Source organism: Acinonyx jubatus, chromosome C1 (assembly GCF_027475565.1).
Source record: "Acinonyx jubatus isolate Ajub_Pintada_27869175 chromosome C1, VMU_Ajub_asm_v1.0, whole genome shotgun sequence".
NCBI lineage: Eukaryota > Metazoa > Chordata > Mammalia > Carnivora > Felidae > Acinonyx > Acinonyx jubatus.
In genome coordinates this window covers 77,878,375-77,895,572 of record NC_069381.1, presented here as the reverse complement: position 1 = coordinate 77,895,572, position 17,198 = coordinate 77,878,375, and the positions used below count along the sequence as shown (strand labels likewise).

Sequence of the window (17,198 nt, the reverse complement as noted above, 5' to 3'; positions counted from 1 at the left end):
GAATTTTACCTATTCTTGATTTCTTATGGAAATGTACTATATTTTGCACCTGGCTTCTTTTGCTTACATTATCTATGATATACATTCACTTATGTTGTTAATAGTTTTAGTTGCTCTTTTCCATGAGTGTATATGTTCCATAATGTGAATATAACACAATTTATTTATTCTATTATTAACATTTAGCAATTATGAATGAAACTACTTTGAACACTCTTGCACCTATCCTTTGATAGATACAGGCATTCATTTCTGATGCAGTAAATGCTAGATCACAGGGTGACTTATGTTAGCTTTAGCAGATAATGGCAAAGTTTTCCAAAGTGTTTCTACCAATTTACACTCTTAGAAATATATGAGAATTGTAGGGGCTCCACAAGTTTGCCAAAACTTGATATTGTGAGTCATTATCATTTTAGCCACTGTGGGCCATAATGGGCCTGTTTCCTTTTGTCATCACCCTTGTTTTGTTTATTACTTTCTTGTAGGAAAATCTTTAACTATTGATTCAATATCTTTAATAGCTATATTTCCATCCAGGTTTTCAATTTATTAAGTTAGTTCTGTTAAATTATATTTTGTTGAGTAATCATTTATTGAGTCCAAATTTTCATATTTATCATTCTAAAATGGTTCATAGTATTTGGTCTTATTTCTTTCTTTTTTTTTTTTTTAATGTTTATTTCTTGAGAGAGAGAGAGAGAGAGAGAGAGAGAGAGAGAGAGAATGTGAATAGGGGAGGGGCAGAGAGAAAGGGAGACACAGAATCCAAAGCAGGCTCCAGGCTCCAAGCTGTCAGCACAGAACCCAACACCGGGCTCAAACCCACAACCACAAACCATGAGGTCATGACCTGAGCTGAAGTTGGACACCCAACCGACTGAGTCACCCAGGCACCCCTTTCTTAAATCATAGCTAAATCTATACTTTAGAAGTCCTTTTTAATCCCAATATTGTTTTTTGTGCTTTGTCTCCTTGATTAATTTTGTCTGATGCCCATTAGTTTGGCCATTATGAAAAGAACCAGATTTAGGTTTTGGTGATTTTCTCTATGGTTTCCTTGTTTTCTATTCGATCATTTAAACCTATATTATTTCAATATTTCTATTTCCTATTTTTCTTTTGATGATTTCTTCAACTGTCCTTTTCCTGACTACATAAATTGGATGTTTTAGCTCATTCATTTTCATGCATATATTAATTTCAATATATGCATAGGAGACTAAAAATTTCCCTCTAAGAATATCTTTGGTGTCAGCCCACAAGCTGTGGTATTTTTTATATCGCTCTGTTCTAAAAGTTTTTTTTTAATTTTTTAAAAATGTTTATTTATTTTTGAGAAAGAGAGACAAGAGTGTGAGTGGGAGAGGGACAGAGAAAGAAGGAGACACAGAATCCAAAGCAGGCTCCAGGCTCTGAGCTGTCAGCATAGAGCCCAATGCGGGACTTGGACTCACGAACCATGAGATCATGACCTGAGCCAAAACTGGACACTTAACTGACTGAACCACTGAAGCGCCTCAAAAGTTTTCTAATTTTTGTCCTAATTTCTTCAATGGTCCGTAAGTAGCAAGAAAGCTGGCTTTAAATTTCTAAAAATACATGATTTGGGGGGGATTACATTCTAACTTAATTGTACTACAGTCTGAGAAGGTAATATACACATCAATCTTTTGGTGTTTGTTGAAACTCATACTTTCTGGCATAGTGAGGTAAAGATTATAAATGTTCTAGAAGTGCTTGAAAGAATATGACTTTTCAAACTGTTGGGTATAGGGTTCCATAAATACATACATTAGATCAAGATTACTAGTTGTCATTCAACTCTTCAATTTCTTGCTTTCATGTTACTAATCTAATAATTCCTAGTAAATGTGTAAGAATGTTACCTGTATGATTAAAGGTTTGCTCATTACCATGTGAAATTTTATTTTCTTTATATATTTCTGGGCTTGACTATTAGATACATGTAAGTTTAGAATCTTTACAGGCTCCTGGTTAGATATTATTTAAACCTTATATAAGAGTCTTCTTTTTAAACTTTATTTGAGAGAGAGAGAGAGAGAGAGAGAGAGAGAGAGAGAGAGAGAAAGCAAGCAGGGGAGAGGGCAGAGGGAGAGAGAGAGAGAGAAAGAAAGAAAGAAAGAGAGAGAGAATCGTAAGCAGGCTCCACACTCAGCACAGAGCCTGATGTGGAGCTTGATATGATGACCTGGGATTATGACCTGAGCTGAAATCAGGAGTCTGACACTCAACCAACTGGGCCACCCATATAAGAGTCATTTTTATGCTCAACATCACTCATCATCAGGGAAATACAAATCAAAACCACAATGAGATACCACCTCACACTGGTCAGAATGGCTAAAATTAACAACACAGGAAAACAACAGATGTTGGTGAGGATGCAAAGAAAAAGGAACCCTTTTACATTTTTGGTGGTAATGCAAACTGGTGCAGCCACTCTGGAAAAAGTATGGAAGTTCCTCAAAAAGGAAAAAACTAGAACTATCCTACAACCCAGCAACTGCACTACTATACTTAGTATAGGTAAATACTTTTACCCAAAGTATACAAAAATACAGATTCAAAGGGGTACATGCACCCTGATGTTTAAAGCTGCATCAACAATAGCCAAACTATGGAAAGAGTCCAAACGTCCATTGACTGGATGTCCATTGACTTTATCCATGAATGGATAAAGAAGAGGTGTATATACATACAATGGAAAATTACTCAGCCATCAAAGATAATGAAATCTTGCCATTTGCACTGATATAGATGGAGCTAGAGTGTATAATGGTAAGCAAAATAAGTCAAAGAAAAATACAATATGATTTCACTCATATTGTAATTGGAATTGAAGAAACAAAACAGATGAACACAGAAAAAAAAAGAGGTAAACCATACAACAGATACTTAAGTATAGAGAACAAACTGAAGGTTGATGGAGGGAGGTGGCGGGTGGGGGGGTGGGAAATGGGTTAAATGAGTGATGGGTATTAAGGAGGGCACCTGTGATGAGCACGAGGTATTGTATGTAAGCGATGAATCACTAAATTCTACTAAAAATGAGTATTACACTGTATGTTAACTGGAATTTAAATAAAAACTTGAAAGAAAAAAATTTTTTGAAAACAAAAATGGAGACTATGATTTTATCCTGTGTAAAAAGCTGTTATAATTATATTATTATATTGGAAAATATTATTAAACTAAAAAATTTTAAATGTTTATTAGTTTAAATGTTAATTGACATTGATAGTTAAGGGTTCCTTAGTCAAGACTACCTACAAAACTTTATATTAAGACATGCTTTATACAAAATCAGGGCACCTGGATGGCTGAGTTGGCTAAGTATCTGGCTCTTGATTTCAGCTCAGGTCATGATCTCAAGGTTTGTACGTTCAAGCCCTGTGCCAGGCTACACATTGATAGTGCAGAGCCTGCTTGGGAGTCTCTCTCTCTCTCTGCCCCTCCCCAATTTAGGTATGTGTGCACGCTCTCTCTCTCAAAATAAACTTAAAGAAAAAAAAAAAGACATGCTTTATACTTTCTTTTACTCACGAATATATTTACTCATGAATTTTATGTAGGAAATAATTTCAGAAAAAAGTAAATATCATTACATTGATAATCATTATCAGACTTCTAATCCCAATCCAGAATGCCAGTAACATGAAATTTTTAATGAAAAATGAAAAACTATTAACAGATAAAAAGAACATTAAATTTTTCTACTGCTAAGTTTCTGAAATATTTTCATTTTAAAAATTAGCTACAGGGGTGCCTAGGTGGCTCAGTCAGTTAAGCATCCGACTCTCAATTTCTGCTCAGGTCATGATCTCACAGGTTGTGAGTTTCAGCCCTGCATCGGGCTCTGTGCTGACAGCGCAGAACCTGCCTGGGATTCTCTCTCTCTCTCTCTCTCTCTCTCTCTCTCTCTCTCTCTCCTCCTGCCCCTCTCCTGCTCACTCTCTCACTCTCAAAAATAGATAAATAATTTAAAAGCAGATAATAAAAATTAGCTACAATTTAAAAAAGGTAATATATTCTTTTTCCCCTACAAAAACAATTATCTGCTTTAAAACACATACCTCTTTCCTTGTTTACTTTGTTCAAGTAAGTCTACCTTTAACTTTATACATTCCTCTTGGGACTTCTGCAAACTCTGCTCCTTTTCAATCACCATTTTCTGGCTCTGCTCTAATTTATCTTCTGCCTCTCTATAAAATAAAGGAAAATATTTTTTAAAGGCTATTAAGGAGATTATTCCAGTTATGCAAGATAGCTCAACATTAGGAATTCTATCAGCTTAAATTAGCAAGGTAAGAGAAACCAAGATTTAGTAAGAAATAGAGAAAAGGCATATTTATCACTTATCAACTAAGAGTTTTTACAAGGAATAAAATGATACATATACAGTCAGATACTAGAAGCATAACCATACAGTTCAAAAATTAGGTAAGAATGACTATTATTACCACTATATCCAATGATTTTTCTGATAGTTACTAAAAGAAAAATGAAAAAGTACTAAATAGAAATTTTGAAAAGGAAAGACAATATTTTCTTTTTCTGCTAATATTATTAGCTGCCTGAAAAATCCAGGAGAATCAAAATGCAAAATTATTAAGGTAAAATAATATGACAACTAGTCCAATTACAAAATAATTATATTACACAAAGAGCAACAGCCTTCCTATATACCATCAATTAACAGAACATGAACAAATTCACAACAACCAAAAATATAAAATATCTAGGAATAAAATTACAACATCATGTGATACAAGGAAAATTACAAAATTCTGATGGTCACAAAAGATGACTTTAGTGTACATCAGAATAACCTGCAGGACTTACTAAAACACATATTACTGGATCCCACCTCTCACAGTTTGTGATTCAGTAAGTTTGAGACAGAACCTGAGATCTACAATTCTAACAACTTCCCAGAAGATGCTAATACTGCTGGTCCCAGAACTACACTTTGGGAATCATCAAAATGGAATGATGTGCTATTTACTATGCATATATTTCTCATTTTATTCAAAGCAAAAGGGGATAAATTATAAAGTGCCTGATTCCTTGTATTTTATTCTTAAACTCCCATTGAAGCACCAGTATATACTACTATATAGGGCAAGAAATGAATTAGTGCATATTCAATAAAAGCATGTAAATAAGCATCTCAGCTCATTTTATGTCTTTTTTTAGCCCCCGTAAAACACGTGCATCTTGGAGCCAAGAGGAGTTATGATGGACCACAGAACAGATTCCACAGGTCCTAAGATAGTCTCTAAGCCACTAGAAATTTATGGGGTGGGGAACAAGATTTCACAAGATATATCAAAAAGCACAAGTAGGAAGTAAAAACTTTAAAGCCATAAAAACTATACTTACCTCAAAACTTTATCTTGGGCTGAAACTTCTGCTTCCAAATTTATAATGTGTTCTTCCAAGATAGGCACACTGGCTGCCTGTTGTTGAAAAGATTCAAGCATAGAAACCTAGAACAAAAAAGTAACTTTTAGCGCATTTTCTTTCACAAAATAATCTACTTGATCCTTTGTTTCTTTTTCTGTTTGCGAGGGTGTTCAATATAAAGCCCCAATCATCGATCAAATGTGAAGCTCACCCTATCTTTTCCTTTGATCAACATTTACATGGGTGTGTCATCATCACAAGCCAATATCAGCATGTAAGCTCCAGCCATTACCCTCAACTTAATATCCCAAGATAATTGATTAACTATTTGGGGGGGAATAAAGAATCTCTACTGAAACCAACCAGGAAGATAAATTTCACATAAACAGAAAATTCAATATAAAAGATAAAATTATAAAAAAGTAAATAAGAAAATACCTACTGAACCATTTTACAATTTAAGACCTAATTTTAGAATACATCTTACTAGAGAAAACTTAGAAAATACAAAAAGCAAAGTAATCCTACAACCTGGAAGATAAAAACAATATAGCAGGGTGGGAATCTACAACCTAAATGGTGTCTGGAAAGAATATCAATAAGGGACCTAATTATCCCTGAAAAAAAGAAGCATGAGGTCCAGGAAAGAAAACCCAGAATACAGCTAAAAATGTGCTGGTAAGTCAACCCTCCTTTTCCCATTCCTTTCAAAACACCAACAGTCCAGTGATAGCCTACCAGGAAGAGAGAGAAAATTTATTATCTAAGAAACTGAACAGGAAAGGTTTAGGACTATGTAGAACGATGAGCAGGGATGAAGTAGTTATAAACAAGCTGGTTGACATAAAACAGTTTCCAACTTCCTACATCATCTCATTTAGGGCTATCCCACAGGTGGGAAATCAAAGGATTCTTTGCTGGAAAAATTCAACAGCTCCAAAGAAAAAGGCCTCACATACTGATTTTGGGCAAAAGAGGCTGGGTATCTCCCTAGAAAAGATCCACCTCCCCAGGCATCACCAACATATGAAGTGCATTGGACAATAAACTTCACCTTTGTACAGAGAGCTTCCAAAGAGCATTTAAGTGCCTTTCTCTTAAATATAAAAAGGTAAAACATGAACATCTGAAAAAAAGGCTTCTAACGTAAAAAGTCAAAGGCCATAACAAAAGAAAAAGGCAACTGGCAGCAAGCAAGGCAAGTATGCACACACACATAGAAACACACATTAAATCTTAAGAAAGCTAAGTGAAGATACTGCATCAGGATGTTCTTCCAACCCCCCCCCCAAAAAAAAGATTAAGAGAATATGGAAAAGCTCTGGAAAATGAAAAAAAAAAAAATCTGACAGCTAAAGTAAGATTCAATAAAGGTGTAGATGATAGCTTTGAGGAAATTTGAAAAGTATCATAGAAGACAAGGAGATAGAAAACATGAAAAAAAACCTTAAAAGATTTAGAGGACCAAGTGAGGTAATCCAATATTCATCTAATAGGAAAAATAAAAGAGAACAGAAGGAAGAAAAACAGATAGGTGTAAATGGGCCTTAACATACAAAGGTAGACACATAAGGGTAGTAGCAGACCTAGCTACTGAAACTTGGCAGGCCAGAAAGGAATGGCATGAAATCTTCAATGTGATGAACAGGAAAAATATGCAGCCGAGAATCCTTTATCCAGCAAGTCTGTCATTCAGAAAAGGAGAGATAAAGGTTTTCCCAAACAAACAAAACTTAAGGAATTCATTACCACTAAACCAGGCCTACAAGAGATTCTAAGGGGGACTCTGTGAGTGAAATGTTGCAAGGACCACAAAGTACCAGAGACATCACTACAAACATGAAACCTACAGATAACACAATGACACTAAACCCATATCTTTCAATAATAACACTAAATGTAAATGGACTAAAAGCTCCAACCAAAAGACATAGAGTATCAGAATGGATAAAAAAAAAACAAGACCCATCTATTTGCTGTCTACAAGAGACTGATTTTAGACCTGAGGACATCTTCAGATTGAAAGTGAGGAGATGGAGAACTATCTATCATGCTACTGGAAGTCAAAAGAAAGCTGGAGTAGCCATACTTATATCAGGCAAACTAGACTTTAAATTAAAGACTGTAACAAGGGATGAAGGGCAATATATAATTACAGTGTCTATCCATCAGGAAGAGCTAACAATTATAAATGTCTATGCACCAAATTCAGCAGCACCCAAATATATAAAACAATTACTCACAAACATAAGCAACCTTATTGATAAGAATGTGGTAATTGCAGGGGACTTTAATATTTCACTTAAAACAATGGATAGATCATCTGGACAGAGAATCAGTAAAGAAACAATGGCCCTGAATGATACATTGGACCAGATCAACTTGACAGATATTTAGAACTCTGCATCCCCAAACAACAGAATATACTTTCTTCTCAAGTACATGCAGAACATTCTAAGACAGATCACATACTGGGTCACAAAACAGCCCTTCATAAGTATAAAAGAATTAAGATCATACCATGCACACTTTCAGACCACAATGCTATGAAACTTGAAATCAACCACAGGAAAAAGTCTGGAAAACCTCCAAAAGCATGGAGGTTAAAGAACACCCTACTAAAGAATAAACTGGTCAACCAGGCAATTAGAGAAGAAATTTAAAAATATATGGAAATAAATGAAAATGAAAATACAACAACCCAAACACCTTGGGATGCAGCAAAGGCAGTCCTGAGACGAAAATACATTGCAATCCAGGCCTATCTCAAGAAACAAGAAAAATCCCAAATACAAATTCTAACAGCACACCTAAAGGAACTAGAAGCAAAACAGCAAAGACACCCCAAATCCAGCAGAAGAAGAGAAATAATAAAGATCAGAGCAGAAATAAACAACATAGAACCCCCCCAAAAAACAAAAACAAAACAAAACAAAAAACAGTAGAGCAGATAAATGAAACCAAGAGTTGGTTTTTTGAAAAAATAAAATTGATAAACCTCTAGCCAGGCTTCTCAGAAAGAAAAGAGAGAGGACCCAAATAGATAAAATCATAAATGAAAATGGAATTATTACAACCAATCCCTCAGAAATACAAGCAATTATCAGGGAATACTATGAAAAATTATATGCCAACAAAATTGACAACCTGGAAGAAATGGACAAATTCCTAAACTCCCACATACTTCCAAAACTCAAACAGAAAGAAATGGAAAATTTGAACAGACCCATAATCAGCTAAGAAATTGAAATCAGTTATCAAAAATCTCCCAACAAATAATCCTGGACCAGATGGCTTCCCAGGAGAATTCTACCTGACATTTAAAGCAGAGTTAATACCTATCCTTCTCAAGCTGTTCCAAAAAACAGAAATGGAAGGAAAACTTCTGGACTCATTCTATGAAGCCAGCATGACCTCAATTCCTAAACTAGACAGAGACCCCACAAAAAAGGAAAATTACAGGCCAATATCCCTGATGAACATGGATGCAAAAATTCTCAACAAGATCCTAGCAAGTCGAATTCAACAGCATACGAAAACAATCATTAAGCATGATCAAGTGGGATTCATTTCTGGGCTGCAGGGCTGGTTCAATATTTGCAAATCAATCAGTGTGATATATCACATTAATAAAAAAAAGGATAAGAACCATACAATCCTGTCGATAGATGCAGAAAAAGCAGCTGACAAAATACAGCATCGTTTCTTAATAAAAACCCTCAAGAAACTCAGGATAGAAGGAACAAATCTAAACATCATAAAAGCCATATATGACAACAGCTAAATCATCCTCAATGGGGAAAAACCGAGAGCTTTCGCCCTGAGATCAGGAACACGACAGGGATTTCCACCCTCACCGCTTAACATTGTTTAACATAGTGTTGGAAGTCCTAGCATCAGCAGTCAGACAACAAAATGAAATCAAAGGCATCAAAAGTGGCAAAGATGAAGTCAAACTTCCACTATTTGCAGACGACATGATACTCTACATGGAAAATCCAACAGACTCCACCAAAAGTCTGCTAGAACTGATACATGAATTCAGCAAAGTCGCAGGGCACAAAATCAATGTACAGAAATCGGTTGCATTTTTATACACCAATAATGAAGCAAAAGAAAGAGAAATCAAGAAACGGATCCCATTCACAATTGCATCAAGAACCATAAAATGCGTAGGAATAAACCTAGCCAAAGATTTAAAATATATGTATGCTGAAAACTATAGAAAGCTTATGAAGGAAATTGAAGAAGACACAAAGAAATGGAAACACATTCCATGCTCATGGATTGGAAGAATATTGTTAAAATGTCTATACTACCCAAAGTAATCTACACATTCAATGCAATCCCAATCAAAATTGCACCAGCATTCCTCTCAAAGCTAGAACAAGCAATCCTAAGATTTGTATGGAACCACAAAAGACCCCGAATAGCCAAAGTAATACTGAACAAGAAAACCAAAACAGGAGGCATCACAATTCCAGATTTTAGTTTCTGCTACAAAGCTGTAATCATCAAGACAGCACAGTATTGTCACAAAAATGGACACATAGACCAATGGAATGGAATAGAGACCACAGAATTGGACCAACAAATGTATGGCCAACTAATCTTTGACAAAGCTGGAAAGAGTATCCAATGGAAAAAAGATAGTCTCTTTAACAAATGGTGCTGGGAGAACTGGACAGCAACATGCAGAAAAATGAAACTAGACTACTTTCTTACACTATTTACAAAAATAAACTCAAAATGGATAAAGGACCTGAATGTGAGACAGGAAACCATCAAAACCCTAGAGGAGAAAGCAGGAAAAAACCTCTCTGACCTCAGCTGCAGGAATTTCTTACTTGACTCATCTCCAAAAAGGGAATTAAAAACAAAAATGAACTACTGGGACCTCATCAAGATAAAAACTTCTGCACTGCAAAGGAAACAGTCAACAAAGCTAAAAGGCAACCGACAGAATGGGAAAAGATATTTGCAAATGACATATCGGATAAAGGCCTAGTATCCAAAATCTGTAAAGAAGTCACCAAACTCCACACCTGAAAAACAATCCAGTGAAGAAATGGGAAGAAGACATGAATAGACACTTTTCTAAAGAAGACATCCAGATGGCCCAAAGACACATGAAAAGATGCTCAATGTCACTCCTCATCAGGGAAACACAAATCAAAACCATACTAAGATACCACCTCATGCCAGTTCGAGTGGCTAAAATGAACAAATCAGGAGACTACAGATGCTGAAGAGGATGGGGAAAAACGGGAACCCTCTGGCACTGTTGGTGGGAATGCAAACCGGTGCAGCTGCTCTGGAAAACAGTGTGGAGGTTCCTCAAAAAATTAAAAATAGATCTACCCTATGACCCAGCAATAGCATTGCTAGGAATTTACCCAAGGGATACAGGAGTGCTGATGCATAGGGGCACTTGTACCCCAATGTTTATAGCAGCGCTTTCAACAATAGCCAAATTATGGAAAGAGCCCAAATGTCCATCAACTGACGAATGGATAAAGATGTGTTTTATCTATACAATGGACTACTACTTGGAAATGAGAAAGAATGAAATCTGGCCATTTGCACCAACGTGGATGGAACTGGAGGGTATTATGCTAAGTGAAGTAAGTCAGGCAGAAAAGACAGTTACCATATGTTTTCACTCATATGTGGATCCTGAGAAACTTAACAGAGAACCATAGGGGAGGGGAAGGGAGGAAAAAAAAAGTTACAGAGAGGGAGGGAAGAAACCATAAGAGACTCTTGGATACTGAGAACAAACGGAGGGTTGATGGGGGTTGGGGAGAGGGAAAGTGGTGATGGGCATTGAGGAGAGCACCTGTTGGGATGAGCACTGGGTGTTGTATGGAAACCAATCCAACAATAAATTATATTTAATATAAAAAATAATAAAAATAAAAATAAACATTTAAAAATAAATAAAAATTTTTAAATAAAAAATACAAAGGAAGATAAATAAGTTGTATTTCCTTCATACAAGAAATAAAACTACATAAATTGATAATCTTAAGATTTTTAGAAGCTATGACTTATGTAAATGTACATACTATACAAGCTACCCTAAATCATTTTCAGATATTAAATTCATATAAAATTGATTTCATAACATGTTGATACTATATTATCATAACAAAAGTTATTATACATAACACAATAAGGCAAAACATGGAATATTTTTCCAATTATAAATCTTAAAATGCTTCCAGTTAATTTCTACTTGCATAGTCACACTTCAAGAAACATACTTTTGCTCTTGACTGTGTTAATTCAAAGTGGACAGATTCCATTTTAGTCATTAAAGAATGATTCTGTGAGACCAAACAAGCATTTTGTTGCCTAAGTTTGTTAAGTTTTTCTCGAAGACTTCTGATCTCCTGATCCATGGAGGTAGATGAAAAAGACATCTGAAAAATGAAAAAGAGCAAGCTATGTTGCATTATTTCATTATATGTAATTAATGGAAAACTGTAAACAATTATCAGTAAAATGTCTACATAGCTCAGGAAATGAGTTAAGATGTTTAGTAAGTGTGGTTGAGGACGTGTGGGACAGTAAGCGCTCTCCTCCACTGTGGTGAACACGTACATAAATAAGTATAGTTTAGAAAACAATGGTACATTTTGGGAAAGGTCTTAGTATTACCAGTAAAGTTCAACATACTAAGACTCAACAATATTACCTCTGGGTATAAATTTAAAACTTTTGCAGTGGGGGGCGCCTGGGTGGCTCAGTAGGTTAAGTGGCCGACTTCGGCTCAGGTCATGATCTCACTGCTCTTGAGTTCCAGCCCTGCATCAGGCTTTGTGCTGACACCTCAGAGCCTGGAGCCTGCTTTGGATTCTGTGTCTCCCTCTGTCTCTGCTCCTCCCCTACTCACAGTCTGTCTCTCTCAAAAATAAATAAACATTAAAAAAAATTTTTTTACACCTGAAAATATAAAAATATTCATACTAAATTTCCCCATAAGAGACAATAAATGGAAAAAAACCAAACGACTGTCAACAATAAAATGGATAATGGATAAATTCTTTAAACCAACTCTTCATTTCGGCTAGGGTCATGATCCCAGGGTCATGGGATTGAGCCCTGTTTTGGGCGCTAGACCGAGCATGGAGCCTGCTTAAAATTCTCTCTCCCTCTGCCCTTCTCTCACCTTGTGCTCTCTCCCTCTGAAATAAAAAATAAATTAAAAAAATAAAAATAAAAAAGTAAACTGTACACAAATTTTTATACTTTTAAATATATATTTTATAATAAATTAATTTTCTAGAAGGTTGAGGTTTTCAAGACATAATTTTTTTTTAAAAGTAATATACTTATGCAATTCAAAAGTCAAAACTATACAAAACATACAGAAGCCTCATTCCCATTTTTAGTAGATAGGTAACCATTTTTATAAGTTTCTTATTTATAAAACACCAATCACACAGCAAAAAAAAAAAAAAATAGGGAACTGCTTATACAGTTATTAACTACAGAGTTATTAAGTTATGGTCTTAACTAAGCCCAGTCTTCTAGTGTTTCCACATTCATTTGCAAGCAATACAAATTACCCACTCCCAGACTGACTTATGCAAAATCTAGCATTCTAATTATGTCATTCTGTACCTTGCATTTTTTAAACTATATATCCTGCCAATCTCTCCACAATCAATATAGTTGGAAAGTCCTATTCTTTTATTCTCTCCCCCACCTCAGCTGCAGTTTCCATTGCATGTTTATTCAACTAATCCCCTATTACTGGACACTTGAGGTATTTCTAATCTTCTGTTATAACAAACAATATTTCATTTTGTACTTATGCAGGCATACCTGTCAGGTATTTTTCTAGAAATGGGATTTCCACATCAAGAGTAAACGTATTTGTGATTTTGGTAAACATTACCGAATGCCCCTCCACAGGGGCTATATCATTTTGTATTCCTACCAGCAATGTATGAGAACACCTATCTCCTTCTAATTTCACCACAAAATATGGTATTAAACAACTGGATGTTTTAACAATCTGATAGGTTAAGAACTGGTACCTAAGTATAGTTTCACTGTGAATTCCTTTTATTATGAATGAGAATGAACACCTTTTTATTGGTTTGAAGATCATTTTAATTTCCTTTTTCACACATATCTATTGCCCATTTTTCTATCGGATTGTTTACCTTTTCTTCTTTCTAGAAGCTCTTCCCATATTAAAGAGATTACCCCTTTGTCTTTAACAGGCATTACCAATATTTTCCCCCTCCAATTTATCATCTGTCTTTTGATTTTGCTTAAGGTAAAACACAATGATTTCAAATAAAGCATATATGTAACAAAACTGATCAGCAATTTGAGTTAGGATAGAGGTCAATTTTCCAGAATGTAAAAAAAAATTTTTTTGCCCCCATAATTACATAATCTTTGTAGACATGGAATTTGAATTTATTTTCTAAATTGCTGGCTCACACTGCTTCATTAAGTAGCTTCCTTACAAAAAGAAAACCTCTTGGGGCATACTGGGTAGCTCAGTCAGTTAAACATCTGACTTTTGATTTCAGCTCAGGTCATGATCTCACAGTTCATGAGTTTGAGCCCCACATGGGGCTCCACGCTGACAGTGTGGAGCCGGCTTAGGATTCTTTCTCTTTCCCTCTCTCTCTGCCTCTCCCCCACTTGTGCGTGTGCATGTTTTCTCTCTCTCAAAGTATCTAAATAAACTTAAAAAAAAAAAAGAAAAAACATCTCAATTGTTAGCTTTCTGAAGTGGGAAGACAAATTTTTATTCAAAAAGATGATGAAGTGCATATGCAACTGTATCTATATATGCATGCTGGCAGTGAGGCAATAGAGCATAGGAAGAGAGTGGAAAGGGAGATTAAAGGGTTGAGTAAGGAAGAAAGGTAAACACAGTGAGATGGACAATATGATTGAATACGAAATATGGAGAGAGAGAGAGTTCCAGACTAGTAAATATGTCGAAGAGCATCCACAAAATTCAGGGATAATGAAAAGAACAATACCATGTTATCATATAGCACCTGATTCAGGCTAAATATGGTAAATATACCTTAACCACTGAATAAATAACTGATTACCTATTCCGTACATGGGATAGTGCCAAAAATCACAGGAGTTACAATTTACTTAGGAAAACAAGCCATTTAATTGTAAAAAGGTAATAAATATAGAAGTTTAAAAATAGAGCAACACACCAAAGCAACTATTTTCTTGTTAGGACACAAAAAGAACCATAACATTTAAATTCAATGAGTCTTAAGCATGATGATAAAAGACTATGGAAAACATAAGACATTTAAAGAAAAAACTCAAAGTATTTTAAGTAGACAGATCTAAAACCAAAACTACTTTTATGTAGACAGGTCTAAAAACAATAACCTTATCTCTTGGTTTTTTTTGAAAATCAGTACGGCCACTGGGCATTTTACAAACTGTTTTATAAGGTGTGTGATTCAAAAGTCCAAGCTGGTTAGGCAGAGAAAGATCTTCCAGGATGAGTTTTTCAGACCTTGAGAGATTAGAGGTATAATCAGAATTTTCACTTGGACTAACACTAGAGAAAAAAGAAAAATACATTTTAATTCCTAGATGATTTAAGTAGTCACTCCAATTTCTATACATCAAATAAGAAAACAGAAAGAAAAGCACCTGAAGTGCTGCTGGAAATCACATTCAGTTCTGAACTTAAGGCAATGTCACAACTAAATTTCTTAATAAAGTGTAATTAGTTTTAAACTAACAATCTGTGTAGTCTAGAGACTATACGCTAGAATTACTTAAGATTCAAAAAAAGAGTCGGGGCGCCTGGGCGGCACAGTCGGTTAAGCGACCGACTTCAGCCAGGTCACGATCTCACGGTCCGTGAGTTCGAGCCCCGCATCAGGCTCTGGGCTGCTGGCTCGGAGCCTGGAGCCTGTTTCCGATTCTGTGTCTCCCTCTCTCTCTGCCCCTCCCCCGTTCATGCTCTGTCTCTCTCTGTCCCAAAAATAAATAAAAACGTTGAAAAAAAAGATTTATAAAAAAAAATAAAGTCAAAATAATAAAAGATTAACCCCGAAACATATATTTTATACTGAGTCCTAATACAGTAAAAGTGTCAACTTAATGTACAAACACTTCCCTAATATTTCTACTTTTTCCTTAAACCAAGGGTTACATTAAAAATTACAGAAAATTGGGGTGCCTGGGTGGATCAGTCGGTTAAGTGTCCGACTTCGGCTCAGGTCATGCTCTCGCAATCTGTGAATTCCAGACCTGTGTCAGGCTCTGTGCTGACAACTTAGAGCCTGGAGTCTGCTTCAGATTCTGTGTCTCCCTCTCCCCTGCTCTTGCTCTGTGTCTCTCTCTCTCTCTCTCTCTCAAAAATAAATATTTTTTAAAAATTACAGAAAAACTATTTCCTATTCTAAATATGTATTAGAAACAAAATATATAATAATGAAATTCATACATTTTACATTCATAAAGTCATATTCTAAAGTCTACATATGATTTTACTTACTTACCTGGATAACTCTTCCCCTAAACTCTGCAAACTCCATTCTGTTATCTTCAGTTCATGTCTTAAAGAAGCAACATTTGCAAGCAAACTTTCTTCTTCATGGTCTTTATTACAGTAGTCTGATGAACTAGATTCCATTTCTTAAAAAATGAAATGAATTTCTTGTACCTTGATGGAAAGAATCTGTGGTGTCAGTCAAAATACTCTCACAATAATAGAATTTAACTCATTATTTTTCTATTTTCTCAAATGATGTGCAATCTTTCATAGTAATTTAAAACAAAACAAAACCCCAGTAACAAGGAATTTCTCTGCACTGTAAAGCCATGCAAATGGAAAGTTCAATAGAATATCAATGAGTCAATTTTTTATTATATAGAGTCTAGTTATTCTAGTCCCCCTTCTCCAAGCACATTTAATCTTTCTAACAATTGTGTGCATTAAGTACTTTTATTCTACGTTAAAGATGAACTAAGAATATGACAAATTAAATAATTTACTCAAGGTCATACAAACTGTCAATGGTAGAAACAAGATTTGAACCGAAGTCATCAGGATCCAAAGACCTTTTAATTATGTTGCACTGCAATTTCTAACTTATTATAAATCAATTTCAATATGAGCTGTTTGAACTTACATGCTCAAGTTACAAGGTCCGGAAACCTGATAAAAATGGTATCATTATAATCATTCATATTTTCTTAAAAGCAATTTATTACCAAGTAAAGTTTAACTCCTTCTCCTATTTAAAATGGTTATAAGGTTTAAAAAACACACACAGTCACATCACAACCATAAGGATCAAAATGGCATTTAGCAAGTTAACTCATAGAAATACATGAAGAAAAGCTTTTCTTTCTTCAACTGATGACGATCTCTGGTGTTGTGAAATTCTCTACTAAATAACCTTTGCAAATAAAAAATCATAACTAAAGGCCACATTTTGTTATTAATAATTAATACATAAAATCATTGCTTCAACGTATATATTAGTAACTAATATAATAAAAACTAAGGCTTTAAAATCTTTACTACTCCTCTAGATCTTTCTGCATCTTAAAATTACATTCTTCTTTCAAATCCCATTTACCTTTGTCATTGTAGCATCTCTCTCTCATTACCCTTCTAGAATTCTGACCACATCCCAAGCTCCAAAAGGTTAGGAGTCCTGTGTATTATGTTCAGGACTGTAAGCCACTTGCAGAAGTTCAGTATGTTCGGTGAATAAATGATGACTCCCTAATTGCCCTTC

At 35.1% G+C, this 17,198-nt stretch overlaps 1 protein-coding gene across 8 annotated transcripts in view; it reads right to left on the bottom strand.

Moving 5' to 3' along the window:
• Window positions 1–17,198, bottom strand: part of CCDC18 (coiled-coil domain containing 18) — a 115,510-nt gene that overhangs the window by 97,186 nt on the left and 1,126 nt on the right. For 5 of the 8 annotated variants that reach the window (XM_053214457.1, XM_053214459.1, XM_027058573.2 and 2 more), the window contains exons 3-7: window positions 15,951–16,114; window positions 14,824–14,998; window positions 11,697–11,855; window positions 5,407–5,513; window positions 4,098–4,226 (exon numbers count right to left, since the gene is read on the bottom strand). In XM_053214457.1, coding sequence (XP_053070432.1) covers window positions 4,098–4,226; window positions 5,407–5,513; window positions 11,697–11,855; window positions 14,824–14,998; window positions 15,951–16,084 — 704 coding nt within the window. In that variant the 5' untranslated portion in view covers window positions 16,085–16,114. The remainder of the gene's footprint in view (window positions 1–4,097; window positions 4,227–5,406; window positions 5,514–11,696; window positions 11,856–14,823; window positions 14,999–15,950; window positions 16,115–17,198) is intronic. The other 3 variants (XM_053214460.1, XM_053214458.1, XM_053214462.1) reach the window with 3 other exon arrangements.